The sequence below is a fragment of the Plecotus auritus genome (assembly GCF_963455305.1).
Source record: "Plecotus auritus genome assembly, chromosome: 2".
NCBI lineage: Eukaryota > Metazoa > Chordata > Mammalia > Chiroptera > Vespertilionidae > Plecotus > Plecotus auritus.
Genome location: NC_137771.1, coordinates 38607412 through 38620230, shown reverse-complemented (window position 1 = coordinate 38620230; position 12819 = coordinate 38607412). Strand labels below are relative to the sequence as shown.

Sequence of the window (12819 nt, the reverse complement as noted above, 5' to 3'; positions counted from 1 at the left end):
GGGGTTGGGGCCAGCCATGGGGAGGGGCTGTGGTTGGTGGACTGGCCGGCTCCACCTCCAAATGGAGTGGGGGGTGCCAATAGAGGGCCAACAGCCTGGGGGTGGGGCCATGGGTAGTTGGCCGGCTGGCCCTGCCCCTAATGTGGTGGGGGGGCCAATCTGGGGTGGGACCAGGCAGGGAAAGGTGCTGCAGGAGGTTGGTGGGCCGGCCCCACCCCCTATTGGGGTGGGGCAGCAATCAGGAGCGGGGCTGGCAGAGGGGAATGGCTGCAAGCCGATCAGGGTGGTGGGGGCCCATTAGGGCTGTGGCCAGCCAGGAGGAGATGCTCAGGAGGTTGGCTGGCCAGCTCCGTCCCCTATTGGGGCAGGGGTGCACTCAGGGGTGGGCCGGCTAGGGGGAGGGGCTGCAGGCCTATCGTGGTGGGGTGGGCTGATTGGGGGCGGGGCTGGCCAGGGGAAAGGGAAGGGGCGTTTGGCCAGCAGCCAGCTCTGGATGGGATGGGAGAGTCTGATCAGGGGCAGGCCAGCAGGGGGGAGGGGCCGCGAGGTTGGCCAGCCCCACCCCTTGGTCAGCCGGTTCACTGGCCACAGTGGGCGTCATAGTTACTGGTTATTATGGTCATTACGGTCATTGGCTTTTTATATAGAGATATATTTGATGGTCTTTCCAAGTTAAATTTCAAGACTATAACCGAGGGATGATTTTTGGAAAACTCCAAGGGCCTGGAGTAATTTAAAAATTTTGTTCTCTCTTCTTAAAGGAAATTTAGCCAATCTAGTATACTTGAGATCACGTGGAAAACTTTATCAAATAAAAATTAATCAATATATTTTACTTATATACATATATTTTAAATGTTATGAAGGTTTTGGACTCTAAGAAGGGCAAAATAAAGTGGCTTGGATTTTATCCTTGGAGGAGGGAAAAATGGTGGCGGAATAGACAGACGTGTTCCGAACCTGGTCCTGGAGCAGAAAGAAAGAACAGCTGAGGGTCGCACAAGGAGTGTTTGTTGGCAAGTTGGGGGACAGCTGAACTCCAGAAGAAGGTGGGGGACTGCTAGACGGGGTTCCCCTGACCGGGCAGCCCCCACTGCAGCTGGGTCCCCTCCCGGAGCTGCGGGTTTGGACGCGGAGTCTGCGCCATCTTGAACCGGAAAGTGGAGCTTATCGGAAGCCTGAGAATCCACAACTGCGGCACCCACGGAACAGCTGCGAGCCCCAGAACATAGCTCGCCAATTGGCGCAAACACACGGGTTCAGAGGAGCTCTACACTCCACCACGGAAAGGTCAGATTTTGCCTGGGATAAGGAGAGAGAAAACTACATAACCAGACACCCAGAGAAGAGAGACCATGAGGATACAAAGAAACAGCCCGCATATGAAAGAAAAGCAGGTATCACCAGAAAAGGAAGTAAACGAAATGGAGGCAAACAACCTTCCAGAAAAAGAATTCAGAGAAATGGTCATAGGGTGGCTGAAAAGAATGGAAGACAAATTCGACAATATGAGCAAGAACCAAGAGGAAATGAAGAAGAACCAAGAAGAAATGAAAAATGACATCGCTGCTGTAAAGAACTCAATAGAAAGCATCAAGAGTAGACTAGAAGAAGCAGAAAACCACATCAGTGAGCTAGAAGACAAGATGGGAAAAAATACTCAAGTAGAGCAACTTCTAGAAAAAAAAATTAAAAGGCAGGAGGAGAGCCTAAGGGAACTTTGGGACAACACGAAACAAAACAACATCCGCATAATAGGGGTTCCAGAAGGAGAGGAAACTGAGCAAGGAATAGAAAACCTCTTTGAAGAAATAATGACAGAAAATTTCCCTGATATAGGGAAGAAAAAACCCACACAAATCCAAGAAGCTCACAGAGTCCCAAGCAAAATGAACCCCAAAAGACCGACGCCAAGGCACATTATACTTAAATTGGCAAACACCAACGACAAAGTAAGAATCTTAAAAGCGGCAAGAGAGAGACAGAAAGTTACATACAAAGGAACCCCCATCAGACTAGCAACTGATTTCTCAACAGAAACTCATCAGGCCAGAAGGGAATGGAATGAAATATACAAAGTCATGCAAAGGAAGGGTCTGAATCCAAGAATACTGTACCCAGCAAGGCTGTCAATCAAAATTGAAGGTGAAATCAGGAGCTTCACAGACAAAAAAAAAACTAAGGGAATTTATTACCACCAAACCAGCAATGCAAGAAATGCTAAAGGGTCTGCTGTAAAAAAAAAAAAAAGAAAAGAAAAGAAATAGGAAGCGAAGAAGGAACACAGGGGTAAAGAATAGGGATAGCAACAAATAAGTACCTATCAATAATAACTTTAAATGTAAATGGATTAAATGCCCCAATCAAAAGACATAGGGTAATGGATTGGATAAGAAAACAAGACCCATATATCTGCTGTCTACAAGAAACCCACCTCAAAAAAAAAGACACACAGACTGAGGGTGAAGGGATGGAAAAAGGTTTTCCAGGCAAATGGAACTGAAAAAAAAGCTGGGGTAGCAATACTTATATCTGACAATTAGATCTCAAAGTGAAGGACATAACAAGAGATAAGGAAGGCCACTTCATAACACTAAAGGGAGCAATCCAACAAGAAAAAATAACTCTGGTAAACATATATGAACCCAATACAGGAGCACCCAAATCCATAAAAAAAACTCCTGGAGGATATCAAGGGAGAGATTGACAGCAATACAATCATAGTAGGAGACTTTAATACCCCACTATCACCATTGGACAAATCCTCTAAACAAAAAATCAGCAAAGAAACATCAATCCTAAATGACTCACTAGACCAGATGGAATTAATTGACATCTGCAGAACATTTCACCCCAAAGCCACAGAATACACATTGTTCTCAAGTGCACATGGGTCATTTTCAAAGATAGACCATATGGTGGGTGATAGGCAAAGTCTCTTCAAATTCGATAAGATAGGAATCATATCAAGCATCTTCTCAGATCACAGTGGCATAAAACTGGAAATAAACTACAATAAAAACAATCCAAAAAATCAAACACATGGAAACTAAATAGCATGCTATTAAACAATGACTGGGTTACCAGAGAGATCAAGGAAGAAATAAAAAACATCATGGCAAAAAATGACAATGAAAACAAAACAATCTAAAATCTATGGGACACAGCGAAAGCAGTCTTGAGAGGGAAGTTCATAGCTCTACAAGGCTACTGCAAAAAACAAGAAACAATGGTAATAAATTACCTAACCCAACAACTCAAAGAGTTAGAAAAAGAGCAACAAGAAAAGCCAAGTGTAAGCAGAAGGAAGGAAATAATAAAGATCAGAGCGGAGATAAATGACATTGAGACAAAAAAAAAAAAAAACAATACAAAAGATCAACAAAACCAAGAGCTGGTTCTTTGAAAGGATAAACAAGATTGATGAACCTCTAGACAGGCTCACCAAGAAGCAAAGAGAGTGGATCCAAATAAACAAAATCAGAAGTGAAAGAGGTGAAATAACAACAGACCCCACCGAAATACAAAGGATTGTTAAAAAATACTATGAACAACTCTATTCCAACAAACTGGACAACCTGGAGGAAATGGACATATTCCTAGAAAATATAACCTTCCAAAACTCAATCAGGAAGAATCTAAACATCTCAATAGGCCAATAACTATGAAAGAAATGGAAGCAGTCATCAAAAAGCTTCCAGCAAACAAAAGCCCGGGGCCAGACGGCTTCACAGGAGAGTTTTACCAAACATTCAAGGAAGAACTAAAACCTATCCTCCTCAGACTATTCCAAATATTTCAAGAGGAAGGAACACTTCCAAGCTCCTTCTATGAAGCCAGCATCACCCTAATACCAAAACCAGATAAAGACAACACAATGAAGGAGAATTACAGGCCAATATCTCTCATGAATGTAGATGCCAAAATCCTCAACAAAATTCTAGCAAATTGGATCCAGCAGTACATCAGAAAGATCATACACCATGACCAAGTAGGATTTAACCCAGGAATGCAAGGATGGTACAATATCCGCAAATCAATAAACATGATACATCACATAAACAAATTGAGAGATAAAAATCACATAGTCATATCAATTGATGCAGAAAAAGCATTTGACAAAATCCAACACCCTTTCTTGATAAAAACTCTCAACAAGGTGGGAATAGAAGGATCATACCTCAACATAATAAAAGCTGTATATGATAAACCCACAGCTAACATCATACTCAATGGGCAAAAACTAAAACCATTTCCCCTAAGAACAGGAACAAGACAGGGATACCCACTCTCACCACTCCTGTTTGACATAGTACTGGAAGTATTAGCCATTGCAATTAGACAAGAAGAAGAAATAAAAGGCATCCAAATTGGAAAAGAAGAAGTAAAGCTGTCCTTATTTGCAGATGACATGATATTGCACATAAAAAACCTGAAAGACTCCATCAAAAAACTAATAGACTTAATAAATGAATTCGGCAATGTAGCAGGATACAAAATTAACGCCAAGAAATCTATGGCATTTCTGTACACCAATAGTGAACTTACAGAAAGAGAGACTAAAAAAGCAATCCCATTTTCCATCGCACCAAAAAAATTAAGATACTTAGGAATAAACCTAACCAAGGAGGTAAAAGACCTATACGCAGAAAACTACAGGACACTGAAAAAAGAGATAGAGGAAGATGTAAACAGATGGAAGAACATACCATGTTCATGGATTGGTAGAATCAACATCATTAAAATGTCCATACTACCCAAAGCAATCTATAGATTCAATGCACTCCCCATTAAAATACCAATGGCATATTTCACAGACCTAGAAAGAACTCTCCAAAAATTCATCTGGAATAAAAAAAGACCCCGAATAGCCACAGCAATCCTGAGAAAGAAGAATTAAGTAGGAGGGATCTCAATACCAGATTTCAAGCTGTATTACAAAGCCACTGTCTTCAAAACAGCCTGGTACTAGCACAAGAACAGACATATAGATCAATGGAATAGAATAGAGAATCCAGATATCGACCCAAACCAATATGCACAATTAATATTTGACAAAGGAGGCATGAGCATACAATGGAGTCAAGACAGTCTCTTCAATAAATGGTGTTGGGAAAATTGGACAGATACATGCAAAAAAATGAAACTAGATCACCAACTTACACCATACACAAAAATAAACTCAAAATGGTTACAGGACTTAAATATAAGATGGGAAACCATAAAAATACTAGAGGAATCCACAGGCAGCAAAATCTCAGACATATGCCAAAAGAACTTTTTCACTGATACTGCCCCTAGGACAATGGAAGCCAAAGAGAAAATAAACAAATGGGACTACATCAAAATAAAAAGCTTCTGCACAGCAAAAGAAACCATCAACAAAACAACAAGAAACCCCACTGTATGGGAGAACATATTTGCAAATGTTATCACTGATAAAGGTTTAATCTCCAACATCTACAGGCAGCTTATACAACTTAATAAAAGGAAGATAAATGATCCAATTAAAAAATGGGCAACAGATCTAAATAGAATCTTTTCGAAAGAAGACAGAAGGAAGGCCAAGAGACACATTAAAACATGCTCAAAGTCACTAATTATCCGAGAGATGCAAATCAAAACGACAATGCGATACCATCTCACACCTGTCAGAATAGCTATCATCAACAAATCAACAAACCACAAGTGTTGGCCAGGATGCGGAGAAAAAGGAACCCTCGTGCACTGCTGGTGGGAATGCAGACTGGTGCAGCCACTGTGGAGAACAGCATGGAGTTTCCTCGAAAAACTGAAAATGGAACTCCCATTTGACCCAGTAATCCCACTCCTAGGTATATATATCCTAAGAAACTAGAAACACCAATCAGAAAGGATATATGCACCCCTATGTTCATAACAGCACAATTTACAATAGCTAAGATTTGGAAACAGCCTAAGTGCCCGTCAGCAGATGACTGGATCAGAAAACTATGGTACATCTACGCAATGGAATACTATGCTGCCATAAAAAAGAAGGAATTACTACCATTTATAGGCACCTGGATGGAATTAGAGAACATTATGCTAAGTGAAATAAGCCAGTCAATGAAAGAAAAATACCACATGATCTCACTCATTTGGGGATAATGAAAAACATTATAAACTGATGAACAAAAAGATAGATACAGAGGCAGTAAAGCATCAAACAGACTGTCAAATTACAGCGGTATGGTTAGGGAGAGGTGGGGGAAATAGGAGATCAACTGAAGGACTTATATGCATGTATATAAGAGTAACCAACGGATGCAAAACATTGAGGGGTGAGGGCATGTATGGGAGTGGGGTGGGGGGGGCAATGGTAAGATATGTACACATATAATACCTTAATAAAAAAAATAAAAAATAAATAAAAAGCTTTTGTACAGCAAAAGAAACCATCAACAAAACAACAAGAAACCCCACTGTATGGGAGAACATATTTGCAAATGTTATCACTGATAAAGGTTTAATCTCCAACATCTACAGGCAGTTTATACAACTTAATAAAAGGAAGATAAATGATCCAATTAAAAAATGGGCAATGGACCTAAATAGAATCTTTTCAAAAGAAGACATAAGGAAAGCCAAGAGACACATGAAAACATGCTCAAAGTCACTAATTATCCGAGAGATGCAAATCAAAACAACAATGTGATACCATCTCACACCTGTCAGAATGGCTATCATCAACAAATCAACAAACCACAAGTGTTGGCCAGGATGCGGAGAAAAAGGAACCCTCGTGCACTGCTGGTGGGAATGCAGACTGGTGCAGCCACTGTGGAGAACAGCATGGAGTTTCCTCAAAAAACTGAAAATGGAACTCCCATTTGACCCAGTAATCCCACTCCTAGGAATATATCCTAAGAAACTAGAAACACCAATCAGAAAGGATATATGCACCCCTATGTTCATAGCAGCACAATTTACAATAGCTAAGATTTGGAAACAGCCTAAGTGCCCGTCAGCAGATGACTGGATCAGAAAACTATGGTACATCTACACAATGGAATACTATGCTGCCATAAAAAAGAAGGAATTACTACCATTTGTAGGCACCTGGGTGGAATTAGAGAACATTATGCTAAGTGAAATAAGCCAGTCAATGAAAGATATGTACACATATGGTAAGATATGTACACATATAATACCTTAATAAAAAATATAAAATAAAAAAAATAAAGTGGCTTGGATATTTCTTGAAATCCAACAGCAGAATTTTGAGATGGAATTTTAAAAGACAAAAGCCTCCAGCCGCCTGCATTTCAATTAGGCTAGAGGTGGGCAGCGTTTGTGCCTTGTGAATCAGACATATAAGTTTACTAAATTTACTTGCTTTGCTTTTTTAATAAAAATGCCTACTTTAATTACTTAATAAATTAGCTTTTAAAATATAATCAAGGTCTCATATAAATTAAGTTATACAAGAAGCCAATATTTTTGTAAGCAATTTGATTAAGTCTTCTAAGAAAGTTACTGAGACCTCCCATGATCCCTCTGTATATGCAAATAAGCCAAAGGGGATACTCTTTAAAAATAAAATTCTAAGCTTAATAAAAAGGAAAAATTTGAAAATTTTGAAATCTCTTCCACTAATATTTACAGGGTAAACTAAGATTGTTGTTAAAATATTAAATCTGACAGTAAATAGTAGTCAACTTATTGTAATGAGAGTCCTTGTAATATAGCTATTCAGATGCATGACTCAGTATTCAAGCAGTAGCCCTGTAGGTTGCGTGGTGTAAAAAAGGAAGACAAAGCTTCTTTTAAATAAAACTCTTTAACAGCTGGCCTAGAAATTACTATGGAAGGAAATAGAGGTTTCCTTCAAACTTCTTAAGAACTGTAATTAAAAGTCAATATATTTGGCCTCATAAAGTAAATAACTTGTGTTTTTGCCTCCCTGATGAAGTTTATGTAAAGTTACTTAAACACCAATAGCAGAAATTTAATTAATATAATTTATTGTCCATAACCTAGGACAGTGGTCAGCAAAATGCGGCTCGCGAGCTGCGGTTTGCCGCTCTGTTGACTAATGAGTTTGCCGACCACTGCGTCAAGTGAAGTTAAAAAATAAACCTTATTTCAGATTAATTTAAATTGGCTAATTGAAATAAGTGAATATTCATAAAAACTTAATTGTACTGGACAAAAACCTGCTCCTGAAGTATTAACCAAATTTTTTATGGATGGTTCATTTCATGGTAAAAACTGCTTAACATGCAATGAATCCAAAGCAGTCATATGTCTATACAGAAAATTAAAAATAAAAAGTTATCAAGACTCCATTGTAAAATTTCCAAAAGCCTCCTAATATTTAAATAAAAAGGGGGGGATAGTGGGAAAATATCCTGTAAGTAAATTCCTTAATTGCTTTAAATTTTTTACTTTGAAAATTAATTTTCATTTGTAATGTTGATAGCAAGACACCCATGAAAACACACATAGTGTCAACATAAGCCAAAAGAAAAATCGTTTGGACAAAAATGAAAGGATCCTAGGTCTAATTTATAGAAAAGATTCCTTTATTCACCTTTGGTCAAGAATATGTTTGTATATTTCCAGAAAACTCCTCCAAGCCCGCATGGATTCCTGCAACAACGGATCCCAGAGAGGAACTGACAGACTGCTCCAACCACAGAAATAGCAGTGGCCTCCAAGAACAGAGGAGAAACAGTCCAGAAATGAAGATAGTGAAGACACCTTGCCATACTAGCAGTCAGCAGCTGTGCGTTGCTGCAGGTTGCCCAGGACCAAACCAGAGAAGGGCAGACCTGCATTGCCACCGTTTCTCCACTATCCAGAACTAGCATATCATTGCTGACATGTACACATAAGGAACTCTTGGACATTGAAATTGGGACTCAAAGAACTGTTGGCCCACAAAGAAACTGATTGCAGGCTAATTCCTTTAATGCCTGGCAGCAATTTAAAGGGACATGAGAAAACTCTATCCTTTCCATTGAATTTAAAAATCTTAAAACATACATTCTTGTTAAATTTAAAAAATAAAAAAGGGTGAGATGCTAGGAGCCAGTTCCAGCATGTCATAATTGCAAGAGTTTCATCAAAAGGTTGATGGAACTTGGGGACTCAACAAGGACTGAGTCACATATGTTATCACCTGTTGGGATGGCTAAAGGCATTTCCCCAAAACCTGAATAGGATGATTGTTTACTGCCAGACAGCTCATGGCATCTTAATCTACATGTCATTGCCTCCTGTTGGCCAAAACACCTGAACAGCCGTAGGCTATCCCCCAATCTGACAATGCTTCTGTATGAAACCCTACCCTTTGAAGTATATAGATCCATCTTGCCTTAGGACAATTTGTGTTAATAAAATAAAAAGCAAGGGGTCCTGAGACAAGGAGAACTTGGCTCCTTTAGCTAAGCTCCTCTGAACCCCAATGCCTTTCAAAATTATCTTTCATCTCTGGACTCTTAATCTATGCACAGCCTTTCTCCAGATTGCTGAACCCTTCTTAATGTTGGAACAAGAACCCCAACGCAGGGGTCAGACTCTTCCTGAGGGTCAGGGCCAGTCACTTTGATATGTACATGATGAAGGAGGGGAGCAGCCCAGGAGGTGGAGCCCAACCTGTGTGTTGATGGGTGAGCTGGTAGGCCCACTGGATCCAGAGGCCATCAGGTGTCAGCCAGTAGATGATGTCATTCTGGTAGAAGAAATTCCTCACTTGAGAATAAAAAAGATTTTTCATATCCTGATGGCCTTGGAGTTCCTGAAGGAGAATATACAGAACAAACAAGGTATTGGGAGGCCTATGACCTGGAGGTGAGGTGGGGCTCTAGATGGGAGTTTCCCCAAACAGTGGGGACAGGTGACACTGAGGCATTCATTGCTCCTGTCTTACAGCCCCAACCAGAGCCCGCTTGAGTGACATCTTGGGATGTCTGTCCTGCCATTAAAGTTGTCACTGCCCATGTCAGCTACTGGCAGTTTGTCCTATTGTCCAGGGGAATGACCATTGCTCTAGAAATGGAGATGGAAGGAGAGCAGGACCTGTTTCTACCATGGCCATGCTTTCCCTTGGCAATGACCAAAGTAGTATGGATCCAAGCTAGTGACTGGGTACCTCCTGTCCCATCCACTTTTGGGAAGCTTTTAAAGAAATACCTGCAAGAAGAAAAGTTGTCTTGAAACAGAAGATTTATTGAGCTATATGCCAGAAAAGGATCAAGTCTTGGTGCATGAAGTCTAAACCACTAGCAACAGTGCCAGATAGAGAAGGCAACATGCTTGTCATAGGAGTTAACAGACTCTAAAAAAAATTTTAAGACTTTTTTTGAGAGAGAGAGAGAGAGGGAGAGAGAGACAGTGAAAGGGAAGGAAAGAAACAGCAGTCAGACCTCTGGCACCTCCCCCATGCACCAGAGCATTTGCCAGACTGGGAATCAGGAGGCACATAAGGGCTGAGAGATTTAGCACCATCTGATTGCAAGTCAAGCCTCCCCTCTATAGCACACTCACGGAGTAGGGTCTGCTTGAATGCTGCTTAGAGAGGGTGACATCACCAATATAGTGACACATGCAAACACCAGCACAGTCCCTTGCACCCTGATATCTCAATCCCCAAACCCTGCACTTGGGTATATCTCCTGACCTATAATTGAACCGGTACCTGTCACCTTCTGGTGTAAGAGATGATGGTTCAATCAACTGAGCCACTCCAGCCAGGACTTGACAGGCTCTTTTTATACATCAGGGAAGGGGAAGAAAGATGTGAGTTGTTTTGAAATAGTTTACATTGGCTACAGATGAAGGGGGTGGGAGAAGCTGAAGTGGAGCTAGTCCTGGGATAGGTGCAGAGTTCATCAGGAAGAAATGTTTGCTCCTTTGGATGGTGTGGGCAATAGTTGGAAAGTTCATGACTAAGCAAGAAGCATAGGTTCCTAGGGCTCCATCGCACCTAGCTGTCCTCTTTAGGTAATTGGAAAGATAGCCCCCTGGAAGTTAATTCTAAGTTTCAATGCACAGTCAGGAATGTAAGTAGTCTTTGTTGCTTTTATCCTGTAGTTGTTAACGAATTAACCTCTCTTGTCATCCTTTCCCCTCTGGCCTGCAGTTATTAATTTAGGGAATCTCAGAATTTTCTCCTTTTCAGTAAAAATCATCAGACTTTGGGTCTGAGCCCTGGCAGGTATGGCTCAGTTGGTTGGAGTGTTGTCCCACATTCCGAAAGGCTGTGAGTTGGATTCCCAGTCAGGGCACATACTTAGGTTTTGGGTTTGATCCCCAGTTGGGGCACATACGAAGGCAACCAATTAATATTCTCTCTATCTCTCTCTCCAATAAGCATATCCTTCGGTGAGAATTCAAAAAACAACAACACTTCAGGTCATAAAGGTAAGGAAGGGCATTATAGGAACTTGAAGGGGTCTAAACAAGGCAGGCAGCCCCAAGGAGAAAACTGTGGTCCAGACCCTGGATTACTGGCCCTTCCTGGTCATTGTCAGCTGGTAGTTTGTCTTAAGTGACCTCCCACATGCCTCTCATCCCCAAGTCTCTCTGCCATAATGTTGTAGGTTGAAATCAGGCTTTTCCATGGCACCACAAGAAAAGAATTATAAGGATCTATACACCAGAGATTATGGTGTGGCAAGGTGATTTATTAGGGTGGAAATAGACCTCTGGGTTTCCAATATCCCATCTCCATCCACTGGCCATGGAAAATGTCCAATCCAGTCTTCAGCAAGGCCAAGACAAAGGCCAGTGTCCAGATTTCTGCTTCATATTAAAGCTTAGTCCTTTTGGAGGCACACAGTCTACCATGGCCCAAATTGATGGTAGGCCTGCATGGTCACGTGTTTCCTGGTGAGAGAGAATGTGAACAAACTGGGCAAGTCTGGGGCATCAAAAGAGAGAAAGTTTCTTTGTTCCCTGGGGTTTTAACCAGGAGTTTTTCCAAAATAACCAATCTACTTCCAAAGTTTACTTGGGCTTGCATTGGCTCCATGCCATAGCCAATGATCTCCTCCCTCCCCTGACCCCAGGTTACACTGACAGGCCTTATGGACAAGCACTTCTCCTGTGCCATTTTTACTTTATTTCCCATGTTCTTATGTCCCACTGTTCTATCTATTTCCCCAATGATCTGCAGGGAATGGACCAGTGGTTCCCTGGGTGAGGAGTGTGAAGTTGTAGCTTCCTGGTGAAGCAAGCAGGCTTAGTGTTCCCAGCAGACCATGCTTAATAATGCCTGACTTCCCTTGCTCTCTTCATTTTTCATAATATTTAGGTAACTATGGTAACACTTATAGCTGCTGTAGGCTCAGAAAAACAGATAAGTGTCCCAACAGCAGAACACCCACAGGACTAGGATGGTGAGTCTGCCAGAAATATAGGTTCTATCCTCAGTGCCAGAGAAAACACAGAAATCTGTGGTCTGGGGTTTTAGTCATCCCATGACCAGGATAGGCAACAATTAGAGGTGCCAAGCCCAAGCCATGGTGGATAGAAAATTGTCTTTTAGAGCTGATGAAATTTAAATAACAGATCATCTCAAACTGATTAAGAGAGAGAGAGACAGAGAAACCAAGATGGTGGCATAGGTAAACACCTAAACTGCTGCCTTGCACAACAATTTCAAAACTACAACTAAAAAACAAAATGGACATCATCCAGAACCACAGGAAGGCTGGCTGAGTGGAAATTCTACAACTAGAAGGAAAGAGAAAAGCACACTGAGACTCAGAGGAGCTGCAGAAGGCAGAGGTACCGTGGCGTGCACAGAGAGAGCTGGCAACTGAGTACGCAGCTGGCTTTCTCAATCAGGAG

General features: G+C 41.2%; 1 protein-coding gene across 2 annotated transcripts in view; it reads right to left on the bottom strand.

The window, feature by feature from the left end:
- Positions 1-12819, bottom strand: part of LOC308243096 (cytochrome P450 4A11-like) — a 62203-nt gene that overhangs the window by 29667 nt on the left and 19717 nt on the right. The window contains exon 1 of one of the 2 annotated variants that reach the window (XM_080658260.1): positions 9622-9740. The exons of the other annotated variant lie outside the window; for it this stretch is intronic. Within the exon in view, the coding sequence (XP_080514386.1) occupies positions 9622-9669 (48 nt within the window). The 5' untranslated portion in view covers positions 9670-9740. Of the gene's footprint in view, positions 1-9621; positions 9741-12819 lie in introns of those variants that run through there. 2 annotated transcript variants of the gene reach the window in all.